Source organism: Anabas testudineus, chromosome 3 (assembly GCF_900324465.2).
Source record: "Anabas testudineus chromosome 3, fAnaTes1.2, whole genome shotgun sequence".
Lineage (NCBI taxonomy): Eukaryota > Metazoa > Chordata > Actinopteri > Anabantiformes > Anabantidae > Anabas > Anabas testudineus.
The window spans coordinates 5229745-5254638 of record NC_046612.1 but is presented as its reverse complement, the minus strand read 5'-3'; the positions used below and the strand labels follow the sequence as shown (position 1 = coordinate 5254638).

Here is a 24894-nt window from a genome sequence, read left to right as displayed (position 1 = left end):
GTGTTTCTGTGCAGTCATAAAGTGGATCTCATCCAACATCCTCTTGAGCTTACAGCAACATTGCAATAAATTTTAAACCTCTGCTGTCAACTTGAGATCTTCCTATAACCTGTGTGCCCTGACCTTTAAGGTCTGAACAAATATCTGCTTTGTATTTCTGTGGGTACACAAGATCTGAAAGTGAACCTCTAGTGTGCCTCTCTGATCTTTGCGTGCCAGAATAAACCAAGACAACGCCGAGTTTAAATTATCTTGCTTCTGCACACTAGGAGATCAGATCCGTGTCATTAATTGTTAAAAATTAGACCTTTTATTATGCCTGTAGAAACCATGCAGCCTCTAATTTTCAAGCCCTATTATGCACTCTTGACTCCATAGGAAATCTCAACTGAATTAATTAAATCAATTAAAATTGAGGCACTGGGTGCATTCCAGCAATAAAAGGAGAGAAGAGGCTCCTGATTCTTGCGAGCAGACGCTCTACTGTTGCTTACAGATGTCTTGTTTATTCCTGTGAAGAGATCTTGAATGTGTCTTTTCTGTCTTGCTGCAGTCTGACAGTAATTCAGCTACTTAACTCACATCTATATCTATACTTTCTGGTTGTGTGTGTGTGTATGTGAGAAACCTTTACCCTGAAACAGAGTCTATGAATGACAAGCTGACAATAGATGTCATCATCCCAACTATATCCTGGAATCATGCTTCCAACCACCGTTTCAAGACATTTCCTTTGCATCATTCAGGTGTGGAACAGATTAATTTTCAGTTGTAATGGAAATGTAAACAGAAACTGCAGAATGCTTGTTAATTTAATCTCACTTATTTTGAATAAGGTGGAGGTGACAACCTTCTTATGCCAACAGTTTTCAGTATTTGACCTGATGGGAAAAGCCATTCTTACATTAAATGTTTGATATCTATACTATGACGTGTATTTTAATGCATTTTCGATTTACTCTGCTTTTCTATATGTCTGTGATAATATGAAGGACTGAGATTAAATGAGGAAAACAAAGAAATATTTTACTGGACAATAAAAAAAATGAGGCAGGTTAAAGCAGATGCCTTAAGCGTAAACTTAATGCCAGAATGTTGTGCATGGAGTGTAAAACAAACACGAAACACGCCTGAAGACACTGAAAGACACACACTGAAAGCAGTTACATATGTGATCTAAACCAAGTGCAGCATGTTTTGAAAAATAAAAATATTTTTGAGAGAGCACTGCGAGAAATAACAAGCTTGGCAAGTGATTCAAACCTAGTGAATTTGCTTAAACCCTGCAGACATGGGTGTTAGTACGATATTTTGACTTAAAGTACCAGGAAATAAGTCGAATGAAAGGTCACACTCGGCAAGCTTGTGTATTTGTTGCAGTGAGGTTCCAGCATTGATAAGCAGGATGTAACTTACTCTCTGCACACGAGGTATTTCTCAAACAATGGAGGGGCTCAGGAGGGCATAACTGTCGACAACAATAATTGTGCATGTTGTCTTCATACTGTATCTCTTGGCGTCCTAACTTACGTGACCCCTTCTCAAACTGATCACACATGTGCTGTGTGCTCTTTAAAAAGGTGTGTTGAAATATGATCATGGGCATCAGGTACTGGGTGTAAAATGTCTTCAAAATGATGCTTGATAAATCCCAAGCTACCACCACCTCTACCTGCTCCAGGGCGAATGTGTGAGGTCAGGGAGGTTCCTGCAACCCCAACACTGGCTCTCAGCGAATCGCTCCTGGATAAATAAAGCTTAAAACAAGGATAACATGACCAGCAAAGGACATTTCCAACACATCTTTTTAAAGTGAGTTAGAGAAACAGCCACGTGTTGTTTCTGAAAACGTATACTGTCTGCTACTAAAAGAAGTGAGTTACTGTAGCACTCAAAAGCTAATCTTTGTGATATATATGGAACTGCTCACTTTTTAGTATTCAATAGGAGTTCTGTAATGTCTGTAACTATAACCAGGCACCTGGTTTTGAAGATCAGTAACCATTTATTATGAAATACACAAAAAAATTAAGAAATCTGTAGTATACACTTCGGCAGTAGCAGGATTCAGTATGAGCTTTCAGAAACATCCACCGTCCTAAAAAATGGCAGGAAGAGGCGCCATTACACCAGGTCCACAGGTAAACTGATCCCAACTTTCTGGTTGGCTAGCATGTTGTCATGGCAACTAAAAGAAACAAGGGTATAGCATGTGTTCACACACACATCCGCCAACAGGGAGTGTGAAATATAAATGTGTATATACAAACTCTCTGTAACCCTGTATTTTGTCATTTTACCATCTTTTTAAAGATAGAAGTTTTGAATAAAATTCTATTTTTTTGAATGTCTCATTTTTCAAACCCATTTCAGACCCAAAAATTAATAATTTTTTCATAACCCAGTCAGAAAAACACACTAGTGCAAAATTTGTGCGGTTTAAGAGTTTATATAAAGTTTATATTTTGGGGTCCCCAGTAGCAGTGGTTTGGGAAGTCCCATGGAGCCACTGGAGATTTGAACATAGAGTCTGTTCATCAATATCTTCACTGAAGAAAAATGACAGAAGAGACATTTAGAGACAAGTATCTGCCTCTGTTCCCATAGTAACATGTCCTTGTCTCTTGTTTCCAGCACAACTGACAGAGGTGTCTGTCTATCCATTTGTCTGTGTCCGTGTGTCTAATTTCTGTCAGTTAGCCAGTCTGTTAATCAGTTTGTCTGTTCCTGATACTGTAGCTGGAGAATATACTGTAGAAAAACCAAACAAAAACAAAAAGAAAAACAAAAAACGCCAGTCATCACCAGTCGTCGCTAATCCCGACCAGAGTTTGGAGAAGACAAATCATTTCCCGGATTTGGCCACAGCTGATTGCAGCAGTCGATGATCTTGACAGTTTATTGCCTCCAGGCTTCCACTTGTTCAGTGAACAAGCATAAGATCCTGGCTAGTTCAAGAACAAGAGTCAGTTGTTGGACTCTTTGATTGTGTTTAGACAGGCCTCTGGAAACCATTGCATTGTGTAAACCAATCCGGCAACTCAAATGTCTGGTTTTCTGGTTCAGTACACTGTCTAGTAGAATATTGTGTATTTTACTATTTTTAAACGTATTGTACCTCTAGAGAATATTTGAAAAGAACTAGTTCACAGTTTCTAGTACTAAACCTGGGGCAATAGCACTTGCAAATTGTTGATTTGGTATGTTTTAGCCTAATTAGTTTCCAAATACTGTAGGCAGACACTTTCAAACAAGGCAAAACAGTAGTTGTCAGACAGTAAAGACAATCACAGAAACCTACTATCAACAACAATCCATTATCAACTTAGCTTACACTGTGATTGTCCTGCTATATTTAACCTAGCCCATTCAGTTCTCCAAGTAGGCTAAAACAAACATTTCAATTGTATCTGCAACTAATATTTGACCCTGGGTTGTATAGCAGTACATCACCACTCCTAGTACTAATTTAATACTAGTAGCGTGTAAATCAGTCTGGTAGAACTCATCACTGCATTGGCAGAATTTGGTTACCAGCTTTCCAGTAGCCTGGACAATTGACGTCCACCAACAGACTGTGTAAGCTGTCATTGTGTCAGAGTCCAGTCCTGTCAAGTCCAGCATGATGGAAGTCCAGTGGAAGGTTTTTGGTCAAGCAACAGTGAGGGTTTTCATGTTGACATTAAGGAACTGTTCAATTTCTATTCAATCTCTGGAAGGAACTGAGGGGTGGAAAAGTCGATGTGCTTCCCCTTAGGGTAAAACCTCACATTGGACAAACCCATGTCTGACTTGCAGCAGGGGGTTTAGTAAGCCTACACCTACACCACTGTGCAAATTTTGCATGGAGGCATGGGGTTAAGTTGGGGTAAACCATTAGGGAGGGTTTTCTGGCCATGTAAAGCCCTTTCCATAAGGAAGCTGGGTCTATTTTTGCAAAATCAACTGACGTCAAACAAGCACTTTTCAGTGAGTTTGGAGAAATTTTAACAAATGTGTGTTTTTCCTTGGTGTTTAAATTGAAACAATGCTTTAGAAGAATTCTGGTCCCAGCACTGGATTCCTGAACACGAGACTTTGTGTTATTTGATGATGTCATTATCTACTCCCTTGTTGATTGTTTACTACCTATTTTGCTCCTTCAGACTAAAGGGAGAGCTGGACGATACCACTGTTCAGGTAGGAGGTGGAGCGGAACTGCATTACTGTGCAGATTATGCTGATACTTGACCAGCTTGCTACAACACAGACTGCTCATGGTGATGAAATCACAAGTATGTTGTTTTTTTGTTTGGTTAAACCACACCGCAGACTGCAACATGAAGGTTGGGCTGAACCACTGTATAGGCAGTGTCAGAGTTGCTGGACTATACCACAGTGCAGACTGTATTGAGTGTGGTATCGAAACGAACTGCCTTAGCCTCGGTGGGCTTCATGTTGGTGTCATACATTGGGTTTTCAAAGGATGCCTGACCATTGGAGCTCTCATGGCCAACATAGCCATTGAACTGGACCTTTGGACGTGTCCTGAAAAACAAAAGAAAAATGAAGGAACACTGTGTTAATGACAGAATCTTAGCTTCATAAAGATCTTTGCAGAATTAAGGTAAATGTTTAACGCAGTAAAAACAAAATAAAAAGTAAACCACAGACAGAAATGAAGATGCTCAAATTTGCAAATGTCCTTATTAACAAGTGAAAAAAAAAAAGTACTGGCACAACCGGGTGTTAATGCTAATTGACTCGTTGTCATGTAAAATCATCACTTGTGTTGAGCTCATTAAGAATTCACACATAAGTCTACTTGCTCTAAGCAGCTTTTAGCTGAGTGTTGTGGTTTTCTGGCACATGGACCAATTCCCCAATATGAAATCACAAGCAACATTTCCAACAAGCTCAAACGCGCCAGGTGTGTGGAACAATACTTGCCTAGCACAAAACAGCAATAAGCCCCAGTGAACCAGTGAGTGATGAATAAAGCCCAGCATGCAGCAGCAAAAGATCGAGATATATTCCTCAGAAATGAGAACAAAAAGGCCATGACACATTCGATTACATCTGTCAGGTGGCCAGAAACATGACTCTATTGAGATACTCATATAACCTGGTGTATACTGGATTTCTTATGTCTTTAAGTTAAGTTCCCTTTTTGAAGTTTCAAGTCAAAATATTTCATCTGACTGAAGTAATGCATAACTAATAAATAAATAAGACGTACGTACACCATGTTATATTTGCAGTGTATGTGCTATGTTCCGCATCACTGAATACAAACTACAAAGCACAGGTGCTCATGAAAATAAAAGATGAGATCAAGAAATACTGGATAACAGAATGTTCTGGTACCAGTCATGCATAACATAAACTTAACTGCACATTTCAAAGTGTACAGATCAACAATTAACTGGATTTTATCTATTTAGTTTCCCCCTTTTAACTCCACAGCTAATTCCACTACCAAAGTTTCAACAAAAAAGTAAATGTAAAAAGTCAAGAAGTCTTGTTTGACGTGCTGATCTGCAGCTTTAAGGCCTTTTCACATTACTGCAGGAAAACATTTGTGTGTGCCTCCATTGTTGTACAGGTGGTCTATTGCTCTGGCTCTGAGGGGACATCCACAGTGCAGAGAGCAAAGCAGGAGCGTGCAGAAAATTCTAATTTGTTGAAGTCAGACCTGAGCTGTGTTGACCTTTGTGGGTGCAGCCAATCATGTTTGACCATAGCCCCAGCTTGTACCTCTCATGTATAACATGCATTTAAGTCATAGTAAAAAGTATTAAGGAACAGTATTCCTGAATCCACATACACTCTTCTTCTAGGTCATTGGATGAAGAAATGCACCCTGAAACATCTTACTTGTTTTATAATAACTAGGTTTTATTTGTCTTCTACTTGAGGATAACCTAAGCTGACTCGCCAAATGTTACAACTGACTGCAGAAAACTTTCTCCTAAAACATAAATAATAAACTGTGGATCAGTACTCAACTATCAATCATTGCTGAATTACTCCGAGGAATCATGCTGCAAGTTTAAAGAATTATACATTTTGCTTCAAAGTTGGACTTGAAGTTACTTAGATGTTTTAACTTCATTTGAATGCTGTATAAGAGTTAGAAACAGTTGCGTTTTACTGCTTTCTGGGTAACTCAAATATAATACACAAGAGGCACGAGCTTGGGCTCCTTTGGTTACTGTTGAAGGACAAAAACCCAAAAGAGCTGACCTTTGTTTCTAAATTTCTCTAAGTGTGCAATAACAACTGACCATGATATCAAAAGCACACAATGACAAACAAAATGTTAAGTAATGTGAAGGTAGCTGTCCATTGTTAGCAATATTAGCATTGCACAGTAGCTGAGGTGGTGATGTTTTTTCTGAAGTTTTGGAGGGGTAAATGCTGGACTGACTACAGTGGAATGTACGACACAAACCTAGGTTTTGCTTGCAATAAAATAAACAGGCCTTTACTTTTGAAATAAGAAATTGAAGGAGCTGGTTTACGGTAAAAAGAATCCACAAATTGCAGGGGAAACTATGACAGGAGTGAGAACATGAACCATTACAACTGTCTGCTTCAGCGATTCTGCTGCCCAAGGCCCATCTGCTGCTCTCATGTGAGTGTGTCTGTACATGAAACCTGCCACTATCCTGTGAATGGTAGTCAATGGATTTAGTTGAAAAGAATATATTATTACCCACTCTGCCTAAATTAGGATTTTAACAAACTTACTGCAGAGGTTCGAACGGATACATGGTGAAATATAACTCACCACATCCTAATTTGTCTGTTTGCCGCTGATTACATTTTCGGATAATCAGGTCCTATAATCCAGTTAGATATAATCACTTACACCCAAACCCTCTGGAACTATTAGCAGGGAGGAGTGCTGCAGCTGAAATGCTGTTTGACTCTGACCTCATTAAGAGCACGTGTACGTGTGTGCACACTGGTAGAAATCCAAGCCTGGGGAGCCACTAAGCCTACCCTACATGCTCAACCCATTACTTTACAAAACTGCACACACATGGACCACCCTGTGTGGCAGTAGTTCAAATCGCTGCACTAGTTTCCTGTTGTGGCTGTAGGTGCAGTGGTGTAATTTTACTGGTGGAATAAAGAACATCACACTTAACTGCTTTGACAGTATTAAAGATTGCACAGACAGAGGCCAAAGCAGGAAGAAACCCACTCACACTGTTTTTAGTTTCTCGTTTAAGTCATTACATCCTTAAGGGAGAATAATTTCTATTTCTGTTGGCTTACTATTACAGTATGTTGTGCTAAGCAGTATGTTAGAAAAGTTAACTTACTGCTGTTGAGTCAAGATAAAACACTTTTCAGTTTAACAGTTGGAGATGATTTTGGAAAAGCAAAAGAAGCACAAGGATTCAGAACATAGCACTTGTTTTGTTTGGATCAGGTTACAGAACAGTAAGTCATATTTTTGCTCTTAATGGCATCATGCTGACAGGGAGATGACAATGAGATCAAAGACAAAATAAAATGCCCTCCATCCAGCTTTAAATGACTGCTGTTTAACACAGTAGGGCTGCACTGCTTTAAAAAAAAAAAAAATCTAAATCATCATTTTTTTCTGTACTTACCTGTAGCTGATGCAAGGAGTCTCCTTGTGCTATTTCCTTCACTTTAGTTTACGAGTTTAATTTATGGTAATGGAAAAATATAATAATTAACATAATTTGGACAATTGTGCAGCCTTACTAAACAGCATGAAAAAAAATCTAAAAATTAAAAACAACAGATGAAAAGTTTGACGGAGGATGTGGCGGCGGGCGGAGGTCTGGTTTCTGTTTGAAACCAGATGAATGACAGGTGTCAGTCTTACCTGCCGCCAGGCCCCCAGGTGTCTTTTGGTCTCTCATTGTCATCTGTGTCAGCAGACAATGTCCTGCATACAACCATCAGCTTTAATATACAAAAACTAGCATTGCACACTGGAGTTACTGATCTAATTGCCTCTTCAGTTAAATGTAACGTCAATATCTGTCTCCATGACCTTTCACTGTACATCGCAGTCACCATCTTAGCATTCGTGGGTTTTACAATACTTACCAACAATATATAACAAAGGACATTACTGTTCAATAACATCAAGCGGTCGAGACAATAAAACGCCTATTACAGATAGAATATTGTAGTATACAATCATCTTAAATGGAAAGCCAACAGATTAGCATGTTATTATGATGGCTGTCAGACAAATGCGTTGACTTTGTAAGTACAAATGTCTTAACGTGTCCAAATGCAGAATCTCACAAGTCTTAAACTGAAGAAGATACCCTCAATATAGTTTAAAATTATCTTGCATCTTAAGGAGTAATACGTCTTTTGTTAATGTTATAATCAGATTGAACCTTCGGGAGGCATTTGGAATTTTATATTTTTGTAAAGCCGTCTGTCCAAAAGCTCTTATCTGGTCCACTTGGTATATTTCAAAAGAGTTTTAGGAGACAGGGTGTACCAGACAGCTATGTCAACTACACAGTTTGGAACAGAGGATTCACAAATTCACAAAAAAAAATCAGTACCCTCTTTACTACATGGGCAATATTTTGATGTTTTGCTAAGTTGGAAACAGCACAAATTCTCAAAGATAGCAAGTAAATGTAATGTGTCTACATGAAGTTATTTGATGACATTTATAGTAGTTTATATGCATTAATAATGAAATGAAGATGAATGGTGAAATGACAGATGAAAATCAAGTTGTTCTTATACTATAGTCAAAAAGTATATTAGTCAAAGGTAATATTAGTCTATTATAAACGTGACCACATGATAACACATTACTCTGTACATGAACAATTTCTTTAAGGTAGGTAAAGATGACCTGGACTCTGGACCTTAGAAAACGGCCAGGTTGTAATGGCCAGGAGGTGCAATGCAACCCCACCTGCTTTTACTGCATCCTGCGTAAATACTGTATATTTATATTCAAGGAAAATGCACTCTGAAACATGTTACTTGTTTTAAAATAACTATTTCTATGTTAGGTTTTATTTGTCTTCTACTTGAGGATGATCAAAGCCGACTTGCCAAATGTTACAACTGACTGCAGAAAACGTTCTGCTCGAACATAAATAAAAAACTGTGCATCAGTACTCAACCATCAATCATTGCTGAATTACTCTGAGGAATCATGCTGCAAGTTTGAAGAATTAAACAGCAATTTTGCTTCAAAGTTGGACTTAAAGTTACTTAGAAGTTTGAACACTTTATATCAGTAAGTATTTATTTTAATTAATGTTTTCAGGTTCAATAAATGCCATCACATTTGCAGAAGAGCGTGGCTGTAGATTAATTTCTTTGTTGCAAATTAGGTGTAAATTACAAAACTTACAAAGAGTTTAGCAGGTGTGACATTACACCCCAAAGAAAATATATAAACTCATTGGTGGTTTTATTAATGATGCACTGAAAAAGCTATATTTATTTTCATATTTATTCATCAAGGGAACCATAAATATCAATATTTTTTACTCTCTTCATTATTTTACTTCTACCTCACTTTAGAGGGCATCACACTAACCATTGTGCTGCAGAAGTAGCACAAACTGTTGTTTTGTTCTCTACTCAGTCTTTCTTCTCTGATGGATTTACTGTGTTGGTGATCTAACTTACCTGTGTTTGTAGAGGTAGAAGGCAAATCCAGACAGGATGAGGGCAAAGAAAGGAACTAAGATTGCTGCTGCCACAGAGCTGCTATTAGTGTAGGGGTTGGATGGGTCCATTGCCATGGTTACAGGGCCTAGAGACACAGGCAAACCTGCACATGGATGAATACGTATGGACAAATACTCCTGTGTTGCATCTTGCACTGTGAGCATGTATACACAGTGCAGATTAGACTAGATCTTCTTCTCATGTTGACTCAGAAATGTGATGTTGTTTTAACTACACTGACAAAAACAGGGTAGTTGTTGGTGCAGACAGACTTACCTTGCCTCGTCAGATAGAACTTGCCAAAGTCTTTACTGTGAATATGCCCCTGGTAGACAAAGGTCTTCTGGTCTGATTCTGCAGTAACCTGAAAAAAACAAAGAAACAAATATGAACTTTCTGCACAGACAAGAAATGCAGTATGCAATGGAGGTATATTATGCATATGAATGTTTGTTGGTACATTCCACAAAAAAGAACAACATTTCTGAAGAAAACATTAGATAGAAAATGCAGACTGACAAACCAAAATGCCACAGGGAAAATGTCCTTCGGCCAGATGAGAGAAGACAAACTTTTTGGCAAGTCAACCCAGTTTTATGTTCACAGATCTTTCAAAGAAGAGAGCATTTTCAGGAGCATCCTTTGCTCTGGGTAACCTGAATCTTTGCAACAATGAAATCTCAAGAAATGTCGTAGTTCTGGAGTGATACACTGCCCAATGTGAGAAAGCTCGGTCTCAGGTACAGTACAGGGCACAAAGTCCTCAAACAGGATAATGACCCAAAACACAGCTGAGACACCAAGAATAACTATGAACTACACTTTGGGCTAATCTGAAGTGGCCTTGAGTGAGCACTGACCTGAATCATATTGAATATATACTCACTGGTCACTTTATTAGGTAGATCTATTCAGTCTAATACAGCCTGCCCTGAATTCTTCTTTTATAAGGTTATAAAATTTCAGATTTTAAGTTGAAACTGTCATAAAGGTGATAATTCTACTGTGTTTCTGATTGAGGTCGTAGTGAGAGTTGTATTGGAGTGAATTATGATAAGAGGTGTTTCTAATGTTTTGACCCTCTTTTTAAAATAAATAGGGGGCAAAAACAGATTTACCTAATAAAGAGTCAACTGAGGGCTACACAAATGAGATGTTTGCAGTTTTGTAACAAAATTATGGTTTGTGGTAAGAACCTTTTTGTCCAGGACATTTTCATTTGTTTTATTATGCCTCTGAGCTGGCGATGGCCGGGGGCATTATGTTTTCAGGTTGTCTGTTGGCAGCACAATTGTTGTAAACGCAATATCTAAAATGAAACACTTGGAGGGAATTCCTTCAAATCTAAAATTTGTCAACTGCGACTGAATGTCCTGAAAGGATTAATTACATTTTTATGTCCATAGGTCAAAGGTCAAGGTCACACCAACTTCACATAATTGGTAAAATTTGGTACAACTGTCCTATTGGAGTCAATGATGAACTGATTAATGTGACCTCATGTTTGTCCCATTCTCATCGATGCTGTATCTCAGAAATGTCAGACAGGAGTTTCTTTACATTTGGCATAAACATCCACTTGTCCTCATACATAAACTTATTAGAGCACGAGTCTGGACAGATGTCTGTGTAAACTACAATGTCACTGGTTCGTGGAGGCATACAACTTCTTTACTTCTTAAAATGCCTTTTCATTACTTGTTGTCAGTTTCAAGTACTTTCAGAGGAAATTGTGGGTTCTTCATTATTTTTGTGCACATATTTGTCCATACCTACATAGCTCAACACAGAGGGAGCACTATATGTCAGACTTAAACAGTGTTCACCAAAACCAATGTCTTTTTCACTTCACTACTGAAGGTGTATATTTCTAATCAAACTGTCAAAAAGAGGCTTCTGAAAATATGATGTATGAGATAGGTATGGTTATATTTTAAGAACTGACAATTGAATATGTAATTATGTTCCTGTAGAGACGGCTACAGATGGATGACAACATAAAGCTAACAGCAGTCAGCTTAATTTGGTCACTTGAGGATTACAGCAGTCTTTCATTCTATACCGTTCTTTTTAGCAATAAGTTCTGCACTTCCTGACCTGATACTATCTTTTACAGTCTCCACACTTGGTTTCTCCACTCCCCCACTCTCCTCCTCTCTGTCAATAAGTCAAACAAGGTGAGATTTTTAATCCATTCTCCAGTTGCAGACATGATCCAACACCACACAAAACTTTCTTTCTAGACATTATTAGCTCTTGGTATTATGAATATAACTTAATATATTGTGAATAATAAATACCTTCGTGGTCAAAAAGAAGAAAAATCAAATACAATTTCAGTCGTGATTTGTGTGGTTTTATGGTCAGTTAGGATTTTTTTGATTTTCTGAAGTCTCTGCAGGATGTGAGGCAGCCTCATGGAGAGAGCCATGCAAAAGTGTTGGTACTCTTCTGCTTAAGCGTAATAAATTAAAACTGACTTCTACATTGAAAGGTCTGCCCTACACCTCTTGAGCAATCAGCTTGAGTTCTCTCCGATTTTATGCCTCCTTCCAACTGTGAGTTTCAGCTCTTTCCATGCCATTGGATTAAGATCAGAACTCACAGCAGCCACTTCAGAACACTTATAGTATTTTCTTCTCATCCACTCGTGGTGATCTTAGATATATGTTTTAGGTGATTATCCCGTTGGAGAAGCCATGACCTGTGACTGAGGCAGAGCTCTTTGACACTGGGCAGTGTGATTCTCTCCAGAACACCTTGATAATCTGATTTCATTGTGCCTTGTAGAGATTCAAGTCACCCTCTGCCAGCAAAGCACCCCTAATACAACAGAGCCTCCTCTGTGTTTCACAGTGGGGTTGCTGTTCTTTTCTTCTAAAGCTTTATTTTTGAAGCTTTCATAGAACACAGACACTGAACATAGAGCTGATGTGACTTACCGAAAAGCTCTTGCTTTGTTTCATCTATCTAAAGGATATTCTCCCAGAAGCATTGTGGCTTGTCAACATGCATCTTAGCAAACTCTTGTCATTTTTTATGTTTCTTTTTTCAAAGGTAGGGCTATCCTGGGTCTTCATGTCTGGGTCTTCCATGGATCTCATTTTCATTCAGAGAGAGACATACACACCAATCAGACTCAACATTAACACAGGGGTAAGTAAGGACACTCTAACCAGTCTGCAGCAGTGTAGCCTACCAAACCGAAAGCTGCAATGCACTGTGTGTTCTGACACCTGTCAATTATGGTCAGCATTAAAATTCTGACATCGCTAACATTAAAACAACCAGGTGGTACTACTGTTGTGACTAATCAGTGTATGACTGGACACTGCTGTGCATTGACCTCCACAGTTAAATGTACCAATCTCATGTGAGCTTGAAGGTCACATGAGGTCATCACATAAGCATCAATCTGCTTGGAGATGGTCCCGCAGCCTTTAACTTAATCATGTTTAGCAATTATTTTCTTCCTTATCTATGCACACAACTCTCTTCATTTCTTTCTCTTGAGCATGTGCAGTGTGGTTCACACAATAACACACAAGGACTTTAGTCAATTTAAACAGATGCATAAATTATTATAACACTGAAGCCTCCTGTGATACTAGCTGGCAACAATAATCTGCTATAAATATCACTATCACTATTTATCACCACCTCTTAGGTGCATTAGGATTTTTGAAGATGTTTGTACAGTTCAGCTATTTTCACAGCTTCTTTGTTTCATTCAGTGGCAAACCACCAGCAGTCAGGTTCTCATGACAAAGGAGATTTAAATTTCAGCAGGTTTAGTAGAAATGTAAAAGCATTCTTAGCCTTTCTATATGTCTGAAATCACTCCCTTGTTTACTCATCAACTACTACCCCATCACTCAGCAGTTTACTCTATAGTGATTGTGAGATTGCAGACACCATCATTTTGAGTCATCACTGACAGGTGTAGCCTTAAACAATAGTAATTTTTGCATCTATAAAGTTTATTTTGTACTGGATTATACTACTTATAAAAAAGATAAAGGAGCTAATATTTGACAAACTATATGCAGAGCACTGACAAGAACAAATTGCAAAGATTTTAGCAACGTTCCACAGTACTGATAATTTTATGCAATAAATTACCTGTTACACCTTTGCTATACAGATAGAAACAAAAGCTATGTTAATTAGCCTTCATTGTATTTCAAAATCTGTTTAGCATAATGTGACTTAGGATTTGTCTGGAATTTCAATTCACCTCCCTCACTAAACCTCATCCAGCATTGTGGGAGTGGGGTGAGTAATGTGGTACAGATGGAACTACATCATTATTTATGATACAATCATATTTTGTTAGTTTGTTTTGCAATTGTACTGTCTAAAAATATACACAATGTGGTGATTGCATAGTTTTAATATTAATAAAGAAAAATAAGATGGTTTGTCTTACATATCCATCCATGGCCCAGTTGTCATTTTTAAACTTGCTGTAGTAATGCTCTGTTGGCCCCTTCACTTGGTAGACTTTCAACAGCAGCTGGTTCTCCTCTGACTTATAGGTACCTAGATAAATAGACACAATATTTTCAGTACCTAAACCTGATATCAATCACAACAAGTTGACTTGTAGACTGTGTTGGCAAATGGCTGAAAAAAGACAAAGTGTGAGGTACAGGTTACATTGGAGGCTGGCAAACAGGAGACAGACAGACATGGTGATAAGTAAACAGACAGGTTAAGTGTCAAACAGAGAAAAGGAGGAACCTTGACATTTTGAATTATCACACTACTTCTTTGAACAAACACCTCACACATTACTGGGGAAAAGTGACATTTACCCTTCAGCTATATTTCTCTACCTGGTTAACTACAGTGCCAACACTAAAACTGTTGCAGTTTCATATGACAAGACCACGCAAAAGAAACAACACAGATTTAAAATGAAATCATTCTATACATTGGAAGTCCTTGTCTGGTAGCTGTAGAAAATATTTCATGACCCTGGGATCAAGCTGAACTATTGATTGTCAAATGTCACTGTAAAATGTCAAAGCATACAGTGAGTGTCAGTGAGTGTGAGTGAGATTTTTTTCAGGTGCTTGAACACTGCTATGTTGGAGGTTTTCACTCAAGAACACACGTTTACCTGTTGTGTTAACTACAAAGCAACATAGTTCATACAAATAAAAAATACATCATGTGCATGTGGGCACAGCTATGATGCTCAGGTTTTGGTCCTTCAGGCTGGTGGGTGATTTTTTAGATGAATTCAGGTACAGGGCCCCACTAGTGCTTTGCATGTTGTATTATTTAATATATTCAAGTTTCTTTTCTCTGTATGCACTACAACTCTTGCACAATTTCTTTTTCTGCCCTGCATGCAGTAAAGATTTTTAAAACTTTGGAGCAGATATACCAGTGTCTTGCTAGCTCGGAAAATGTGAATGAAAGTTGTGTGTCATTTATACTGCATTGGAGTTTTAAATACATTCATTTATATTTAGTGATTTTTAAGACTGAACTTGATGAGAGTAGTTACTAGAAGCCAGTGCAGAGGTACAAACGGTGTTCAGTCCTGGAATAGGAGAGCTCTTTTTATCTCTTTCAAAGTGCTATAAGTTATGGAAACATTAAACGAACAATGGTGGCACATTTGTGAGGTTATTCAAAAATAAAATGAATGTGCTCCTAATACCTGTGTTATTCTTCTTTTTTTTACCTGACAGTCTTATTGACACTCCACTGGTTTCCAGTAGTGTTACGTTAACTCTGCCGCTGGTAGCGTTGAACCCAATAACTGTAAATGTGGTGGCCTGTCGCTTCCCTAGATACTCGTAGAAACCGCTCCAGTCAGAGTTTGGAGAAAACACATCCACTGGAACTGTAATGAAAAATAAAAGAACAAAAGAAATAAAGCGTGTTTAACATTCTTATCAAAAGATTAAAACAGCTGCTAATGCTCCTTTCTCAAACCGTGACCATGGCACCATGTGATTCTCTTCTGAGGATCAAATGCAGCATTGTTGATAGCCAATCACTGCAATTTTACCACACTACAAGGTAAAGTAATGGTCATCAACAGTGCTAATGATATATCTACCTCTGGTTGCTTTATAATTGACTGCTGCATGGGGTTACTGTCTGGCTATCTGAATTCCAAACTTAGAATTATGATTTATTCAAAACTCTGGAGTTTCAGAATTCCTCCAAACATCACGTACTTTTTCACTGTCTCATTACTTGGCCCCTTTAAATGCATATATCGATTATAAAATCCTGATTCAAACTTACACTGTACAAGGTATTACATGGAATTGCACCTGAATGTTTTCACTGATTTATTTACGTCGTCTGAGCCAACACTCGCTCTTTCCACAGGACATACCTGGGATACTTGTAATAATAATTCTTATTAATAAAAACCTAAAAAAATATATTTATATGCTGTAAAACCTAGTGTTCTTGGTGTCTATCTGCAGTGTACTGTATTTACTACAGTATGTGTGTTGAGGTTTATTCTGCATACCCCGAATCTTGTTCTTCTGGACATCTGACTCTCCTCTGCCTTTGGGATTGACTTTCACTCCAACTGAAACATAAAATAGCATAAAGTTAAGTCCAGCTCCCTTTATACTGTAGTTACATTTTTATCAGCAGTATATTTTGCATAGATATGATTAAGTACACAGTATATGCCTAAAATAATGTGCGAAGGGACTGAAAAGATTTTGAAAATTATTTATTGACTATAAAAATGGAAATTACACTGTAATTGCCATTACATTCACATTTGTCACTTGTAGGGATCCACAGACAAAAAGGATTCATAGAAATTATCTGGCAGCCTGTTTTTATTGGGTTATAAACCTTATTGTTTTGTTGTCATACATCACTGTATTCACAGCCATTAGCTCTCTGACTTTGGGACTAGATAGGACCATGAGCTTGTGATTAAAAAACAAACATCACAGCAGCATTTATGGTACGCCTGAGGCTGATTTATGAGAGCACAGCAATAATATCGGGCTGATAATCTGTATTTATCTTAAGCCATATGGGATTATGGCATCCAGTTTAGATTTGTGGTTCAACATTAGCCTATTTTATATAAACAGTGTATTTTTAAGATAGGATCTGAATACCTTTACAGAGCGGGGGTTTGCCCGACCATCTCCCATCACTTTTGCAGGTTCTGTGCTCCGATCCGCCGGCCAGATAGAAACCATCTTGACAAGTGTAAATCAGCGTATATCCCAAGGTAGGCAAGTCCATAGACCGAACATCTACATTAGTGGGGGTCTCTGGCTGTCTACATGAATGGGCTGTGTGATAGGGAAGAGAAATATTCTCATGGTAAAACCAAAATCCAAACAGAAAATATAAGCAAACAGCATGAACCTCAAAAGTAACAACAAAACAAAGCAACTGAGGTAAAATCTAGTAGTTTTGTACAAAACAATGAAGACAAATAATAATAATAGCACACAGTATTAACAGACATCGTTATTTCTTACCAATGCACTCTGGTTGAGTGCCACTCCAGGTAAGGTTTTCTAGGCATGTCCTTGTGGTTGAACCGAGGATGTGGTAATTTTTGCGACACTTGAAGGAGATCTTACTGCCAACCTGCAAAACATAATAAAAAGAAATGATTCTTTTAATCCATTGTTAACCCCACAGTTTTTAATTCCTACCAAAGTCAACAGCATGATGTAGTTTTTGATTAACTTGAAGAAAATCACTGAAAACAACAACAACAACAATGAATTAACCGTTAATGTATTCTCATGTATCACATGCTGTGCCTGCTTCCTCAAACAATGACGGTAACGCCTTCCTCTCTTTGCAGAGGTGTCCGGGGAAATATGACATGTGGATGATATCCAATTATGCCTTCACAAATTGAAGGATTTGCATGTTTACTTAAATTCCATTAAGGATTGGACGGCCAATATATTCCATCAACAGGTTCTTATCTGTGCTCCAGACAGCCTGGTGCCTGACACGAACGAAAATATTGCCTCCTCTTGTCATCCGTGAAGTCTGACCTCAGATATTTGACAGTCACTTTCACCATGTCTTTACTTTTAACCTGCATACTGAGTATTTGATTGACTATTGTTTATTTCAACCACGGACCGTAGGCTTGCTGTATCTTAGCCTAGAAGAAAAAGTATTTATATATCCTTCTTGCTTCATCACAATTCCTTTTTTAGTTACACACATGTTCGGATCACCTAAAGCAGGTTAATGCTGCCATTTTATGACATGGTCTACTAAAAGGTCTCACATTTTTATCTTTCTCTTGAATTAATTGGTCATTCAAATGAGCAGATCAGCTAACACTGCACAATATGCCTATGTGCATAATATATAGAGGAGAATATATACAGATAGATAACTTATCTTGAAAACAAAGTTTTGTGGGCTCCTATTTTAAAATGCTATCACAGTCTGCTGACTGATGGTTCTCACCTGAAAGCCCTGTGCCATGACTGGAATACCATAGGCTGGAGTTCCTGGGTCACGACAGCTGTTGAAGGCTGGATCTGCAAACATAAACACACATTTTTGCCTCAATCCATAAATATCTGTCTAATGCAGAGCCTCAGCAATAACACAACAGTACACACAATATTCTAAAAACTTTTAGTAGAGTGATGAGTCATAAAACATGGAACTTTTGTATTAATACGGCAAAAAATTTAATATGGTGGAGTACTTGAGTATAGAGCCCTGTCCACACTAGTTTGTGTATGTGGTACTTGGTACTGGTTAGGATTTACTGTATGGGTACCACCATGCATAGAGTTCAAGTTATGTTCTATATGACACACAGAGGAATATGACTGTAATTCTCTCATGTCTCCAACACTGAGGGTGTTTTACAGCTTTTCCTCGTGACTTCACAACTCATCCAAAATATGCTTCACGCTTTCACAACAGTTACCACAAAATCCCTAAGTTTGCTTAAAATATGAAGCTCTGCTTTCCAAGATAAAATCTTTATAGAAACCAAACGCTGACATCAAAACTACACACTTCATCTATTGATTAGATAATATCTCCAGTTCTGTCTGCACAGGAATACTAATGCTATGATTTGTATACACGTAAGATCCACAATCTTGTTTACCAATAATCTGATCTCACACAATTTTATTCATAAAGTGTTGAAGAAATGTTTTTCTTTGCAGTAAACAAATGTTCCCCAACAACTGTGGAAAGACTATAATATGTAACATTTCAAAGATTTACATAAACATTCAAGTGGTAATGTTATTTTCTCTAGTCCTCTGTGTGTTGTGATTCCATTACCATAAAATTTGGCACAGACCAGCTTTACATTGTAAAAGCTACTCTATGTTATGATACAACTTGGCTCCTGGCCGTTCAACTAATTCCAAGTTTTTCAGCCTGTTCTGTGCTGATTTACCTGGATTGTAACAAGGTAGTAAAGCTTAATGAAATGAGTAAGCTAGAATAAACCTGCTTTTCTTACAGCCCCAAGGATAATGAGCATCATACATAATGTCACTTATTTAATGTGCAGGATGGAGTTGACTATTTTAAGGTAGTATTGGATTAAAGGATGTATGGCAAACATGCTACTAAGAGAATAAAACTCCTCTTTAGGCAAACAACTGAGTCAAACTGTAAAACGTTCTAGTAATTTAATGATTATTATATCATTAAAAGTTCATGTTTCAGGCTAATATACAACTAAAATGTGAAGCCTAAGTCAGCACCTCTGCTCCTGTTCACATTCCTGGGTCACAGCATGAAGACCGTGCACAGTTTGAAAGGTGACATACACTCACAGTATATTTGAGGGCAAAAGGTTTTGTCTCCTGTTTACCTATACATGCTGGTTGTTGGCCACTCCAAATCCCATCAGCTTGACAGACCCTGGAGGCAGAGCCTACCAGCAAATACGGGGCATGGCAGTAGAACCTGACCTCTGACCTGTGTAGGAAAACAAGTATTTATTTACAAACACACACACAAAAACAGACAAACAACAAATGTGATTTGAAAAATGAAACCATCCTTTACTGCTACATCTATCTCACAGCCCTCTCTTAACCACCTCTTAGACACTTTCAGAAGGTGATATGTAAGGAGCGTCTCCACCTCTTTATCTAACCACTTCACCTTTGACCTACATCGTTTTCTGGTTTTTGCTCACAAACCTAAAATCTCTTTTGTTCCTGTAATGTTTCAAACTGGCACCGATACACAGGGGCCAGAAGGTGTCTAATCTGTTTTTAGATAAACAATATCAAGTTAACATTTGGTAACCTTACCGGAGTAAACAATACTTGCTGATGTGGTTTCCCAGCATAGTCGGCTTTAAACACATTTATTGTGTTTAAAGCCACATTTATGGTGTACCCAAAACCCAAACTGTGTGTGGGTTTTGGGTACATGTATAGTATATGTACTGACCGGTATGAAAAGATGTTCCCCTCTCTGAATCCTCCTCCAGGAGACCCAGGATCACCACACAAAACCGCTTAAAAGACAACAATGACAGTTAGCATTTCAAGTGAAAGACTTAAAATCACCGACAGGTGAACAATGATGTGCATCAGCAGTAAAGCAGCAGTTTAGTTAGTTATGGTTTATTTAAACAGGAATCTAGATCTGTTTTGCAAGAGAGACATGAGAACATAGTACAAACTATGATCTAATTGACCTCAAGGAGAGGCCGCTAACTTACGCAGACACTGTGGTACGTCTCCTGTCCACGTCCCATTCCCCTCACAGGTTAACACAGCAGGAGTGGACAACTGGTAACCATGGAAACAACTGTAGCTTATACTGGACCCCCATGAATGGTCAGTCCCGTCCACTTTCCCATGAAGTAATTGAGGAGGAGGGTCACACTGGATCACTAGCACAGACAAATGCAAAAGATCATCAGTTCAGTGATTGATGCTGCTGCCTCATGATCATTATCCATATACAGTACATACATATTTAAGACCATAAATTGCTTATAGCTGTGAATTAAAACTGATTATGTATTCTGTTGTGCTGCAAATTTCATGCAATATACAGTATACAGCAAGTCAGTGAATGAATCTTGCATTGACAGCAGTTAAGTTGTGCCCCTGGTGTATTTGCAGCCCTAAGATGTGAAGGATATAAACCAACAATTGAAACAACACCTGTTTGAAGAAAATCCTATATAAGACCTTTAAATTCTACATCTGATATTTTTAAAACCTGAGCGCCATCAGGGCTGGTGTGTACTGGTGTGTACTAATAAAAGAAAATCACTTCAGAGTGCTGACCACTGAGTGACATCCCGCACTCCCCCTCTGTAATCTTTGGCGCATCGTAAAGAAAGTGCTTACTATGAGGGTTTCACAATGTGTAGGACAAGATGGCTACAGATGGGAGGGGTGACATCAAGTGAAAACAAAGAGCAGCAAAAGCCATGGTCACCATATGGACATGTACTGTCTCAAAGCAGCAGATGACCTGTGTCACCATGTTTAAGACAAACTGTGGTCACCATATGGACAGAGCTTCTCATAGGACAGGTGGGATTTGGCATTTCTGCTTCCACCTAAATTACTTTGGGTTAACTGTTGCATTTTTCCCCTCAAATACATTGAATTAAAGGCATGCAATCTCATCAGCCTCCTCATTTAAAATGCTGCCCTACATTGGGATTTGAGGGTTAAATATATATTTATACAGCTACTTTGAAGCATAATTTCATAACTACTAGAGTATATTACCTGTGTTGATATCAGATGAACCAACAGATCAAATCGATTAGGATGCATTAAAAAAAGCATCTGTTATATACAGAGAGTTGGATATGTGATCACATGGCGACATACTACTGATGCATGATGAGGTTACAGCATATTTTGAGAGACCCACTGTGTGCGCGTGTATGTCCATACATGTGATTGTGTTGGATGTGCATGAACATCTGTTTGTGTGCATATGTGAGTGTAGACGTGCCTAACTCCCTAGGATAATGATGACCATCTGCATGGTTTCAAACATCTAATAAAGTCAGTGTAATTCTCATCTAACCAGGAGACAGATGGTTTCACGCTCCATTCACCCTGCTATGATGATATACAGTGCACAGAAGCGTACACAGAGGTAGAGGGGCAGACAGACACAGATATGCAAACAGACATGCATGTACAAACACATACATGTCGTATATACACTGCACATTACAGAAGGGACATACTGAAGCTCTTTTTTCATTTTATTTTCCTGTCTATTTCTGTCTCTGATGCATTGTGGACATTTTTGAAGGCAGAATCAAAATACAATTAATAGAGAAAGAGTTTAAAAATAAAAAAATAATAATTTTATTTGTAATATTGCTGTTTGTAGGCAACTATGGATGCTTGCACTAAACTAATCAGTTCATTAATTGTGCCTTTGTATGTCACAAGTGTCCTGAAGAAGCCTTGCATCCTTCCAGTCTTGAAAAAATAAAGGGTTTCATTTTCCCATGTAATTTTTTTTCCCTCCTATTCTACATGTTCTGCATGTTGTTAGTGCCATTAAAAAACATTACACGCAAGCACACAAGTCGATGGCAAATCCCAGTTTCTTAAAGCATGCCATTCATCATTTTTTGTTGTGTGACTCCAGGAACAATAGCTGGTGGCTGGCCAGCAGCTAATGGGGATTCAAATTAATAATTCAATGAGAGCTTTTCCGCCCTAAAAACGACTTTGTTGTTAGGCATCAAACTCCAGCTGTCTAAACGCCGAATATAAAACACTCTTATTGACTTCAGCAGTAAACATTCCAGGCTAATATTTCTGCAGGTCTCTGATGCCCAAAGAACACTTTTGTCTGTAATTGAAGGTTTCGGAGCTCTTTTATTTTCTCTTCGTGTCTCTCTCTTGCTGTGAATAGACTTCATATGATTCTGTAGGAGTAACTCTCATCCCTGCTTGCTTACGCACCCCTGCTCTTTTCTCTGTCACTGCGATTATTGACTCTTTCCCTTTCCACACCCTCTTTCTTTCCTCCCACATCTCCACACTCTATGCTTTCTTACATTTTGGTGCTCAGTCTTCTTACTTCTTTCTCAGTCTCTCCCTCTACAGTCCTTCTTCTTTGTCCTTGTCCAGTCCCAACTCCAGTCCTCTTTTACCCTCTTCCATTGCTCCATTGGTCTTCTTCTCACACCATTACTGCCTCTCCCTTCCTCCTTTCGTCTTTTAGGCATATCTCTCTTGGCACAGTTCACACAGCTAGCACATTTTATGGGCCTAATCCCTTTTCTCACTGTGTGTTTACAGGTTTGGGGGCAGGTATTGATTTGCCTCTCTTTGTTTCTCCCATCACTCGCTTCCTCTCCCTCACTTGCTTCTCTGTCGTTTTCTCCTTGTAGCCCTACTGATGGCTCATCCATTCTCTTGTTTTATTCCTTCACTTGACTTTCTGTTTTTCCACCTCCTATTTTCTTTCTTTCCTAATCTCTGCATTATTTTATCTTTTTGCCTTTTAGGTCTCTGTAATGTTTTCTTCCACTACACCCCTCCATCCCTTCAATCCTCCCTTCTCCTCTTCTTCTTTACTCCTTTAACTCTGTTAAAGTCTTTCTTTCCCTCCCCCTGTATGCTTCGTTTGCTCAAGCTTTTCTTCTTTCTTGGTCTCACTTGATTCATTTTGCCTGTCGAGCCACTTTTATGGATTACAACTCCTTCATTCAATATGTTTCTGTGTGTGCATGTGTGTCTGTGTGTGAAGAAGCTGTTGTTCTAAAACAGTATCAAATGAAGTCTTGTGGATATTTTTTTTTTGAAGTGGGAGAAAAAACAGGATAGAAACAGGGAGCTGAACAGAGGAAGTAGAAAATAAAGAAGAGCAGAAAGTGAGAAGTGAAAGAGAGCAGAGAAGAAAAAGATCGGAAGAGAGAGGGGAGCCGAAACACAGAGGTACCTTGTCCTACCTGTATCTCTCCTTTTTGTTCCTTTCTTTTCCACTCTAATTTTCACTTTTCAATTTCCTACCCCAGTCTCATTTCCTATCACCTATAGTATCTTTTACTTCTCAGTTCTCCCTCTCTCTGCATCTCTTTGGTTCCCTCTCACTAGCCTCTCTTTCGGCTTTCTCAGTTTTTTCATCTCAGTTCAAAGCCTCTGCAACTGCAGGAGCCAGCAGGAGATTTGTGGGAAGAAGCGGCAGGGAGGATCTCAGGAAACATTCCCTTTTACTGTTGTTGAGCATCATAGCCTAAACTCTAAATATGGGTTGCGGTAAAACTCAGACTCATTTTATTTTAATGCATTTGTTTTTATTTTCCCCTTTGTGTTTGTGAAAACATAAAATAAGCACTAATTTAATACTCTGTTGTCATAAAGAGCAACATTAATCTTGCATTGCTTCTTTCTAATGTACTGTTAAAGTCACAATATGTTATTTTAGTGTGGCAGCTTGCACTGAAATACCGTTTCACTTATTGAGATTGCCACCACTTTTTGTGGAACTTTCTGCTGCAACTGCACAATTATATTACAATTATTATTTTTTATTGTAGAACCTTGTTATCAGAACATTTCTGTCAAATTGAGATTTGACAGCTTTCCACTTCCAGGTCTATATAGCATAACAGCTAGCTTGATTTCCAAAGGCTCCATATTGTGCAGCAGATTTAAATGATGCCTTCCATAAATATAAATACTAGTATGCTTCAAATGAACTTCTGCTGGTTGGACTGCATTTAAAATGGTCTGATCCATGTCTAAGATGCAGTACTTTCTGATATACTGTCCAGGACCTGCAAATCCCACAGTGCAGACTATTTTTGTATATTCAAACAACAAGAGAAGTTGTTTTACTTTGGAAGCAGTTATTTTAGATGGTCGGCTTTCTCACCTTTACAGCTCGGTTTGGTTTGGTTCCAGGTCCCATCTTTAGTACAGCGTAGGACGCTGCGTCCTGGTGGTTCCATCAGGTGACCAGGGTTACAGCGGTAGGTCACCGTGTGGTTAAAGGTGAAGTCACTTCCTAGATAGATCCCATTTGCTACTGGCCCAGGATCTCCACAACTGATCACTACGAGAGGAACAGAGTTTTAATAGGACAATTCAGAAATACAGGTTGGTCAGTTTACAGTATCTGTCAAATGGTGTTGTTCCAGCAAACCTGCAGTAGTGCACTAGACAACATTTTCTGGAGATATCAATCTAATGTTTTACTGTAACTATACTTATCTTATAGTCTGAA

At 38.4% G+C, this 24894-nt stretch overlaps 1 protein-coding gene across 1 annotated transcript in view; it reads right to left on the bottom strand.

Moving 5' to 3' along the window:
- Nucleotides 1-4142: 4142 nt before the first annotated feature.
- Nucleotides 4143-24894, bottom strand: part of LOC113174926 (CUB and sushi domain-containing protein 1-like) — a 330106-nt gene continuing 309354 nt past the window's right edge. The window contains exons 62-75 of the mRNA XM_026379140.1: nucleotides 24544-24723; nucleotides 20390-20563; nucleotides 20116-20182; nucleotides 19526-19632; nucleotides 18142-18215; nucleotides 17181-17292; nucleotides 16809-16988; nucleotides 16193-16255; nucleotides 15386-15547; nucleotides 14117-14229; nucleotides 9964-10051; nucleotides 9646-9772; nucleotides 7850-7912; nucleotides 4143-4527 (exon numbers count right to left, since the gene is read on the bottom strand). Coding sequence (XP_026234925.1) covers nucleotides 4368-4527; nucleotides 7850-7912; nucleotides 9646-9772; nucleotides 9964-10051; nucleotides 14117-14229; nucleotides 15386-15547; nucleotides 16193-16255; nucleotides 16809-16988; nucleotides 17181-17292; nucleotides 18142-18215; nucleotides 19526-19632; nucleotides 20116-20182; nucleotides 20390-20563; nucleotides 24544-24723 — 1670 coding nt within the window. The 3' untranslated portion in view covers nucleotides 4143-4367. The remainder of the gene's footprint in view (nucleotides 4528-7849; nucleotides 7913-9645; nucleotides 9773-9963; nucleotides 10052-14116; nucleotides 14230-15385; nucleotides 15548-16192; nucleotides 16256-16808; nucleotides 16989-17180; nucleotides 17293-18141; nucleotides 18216-19525; nucleotides 19633-20115; nucleotides 20183-20389; nucleotides 20564-24543; nucleotides 24724-24894) is intronic.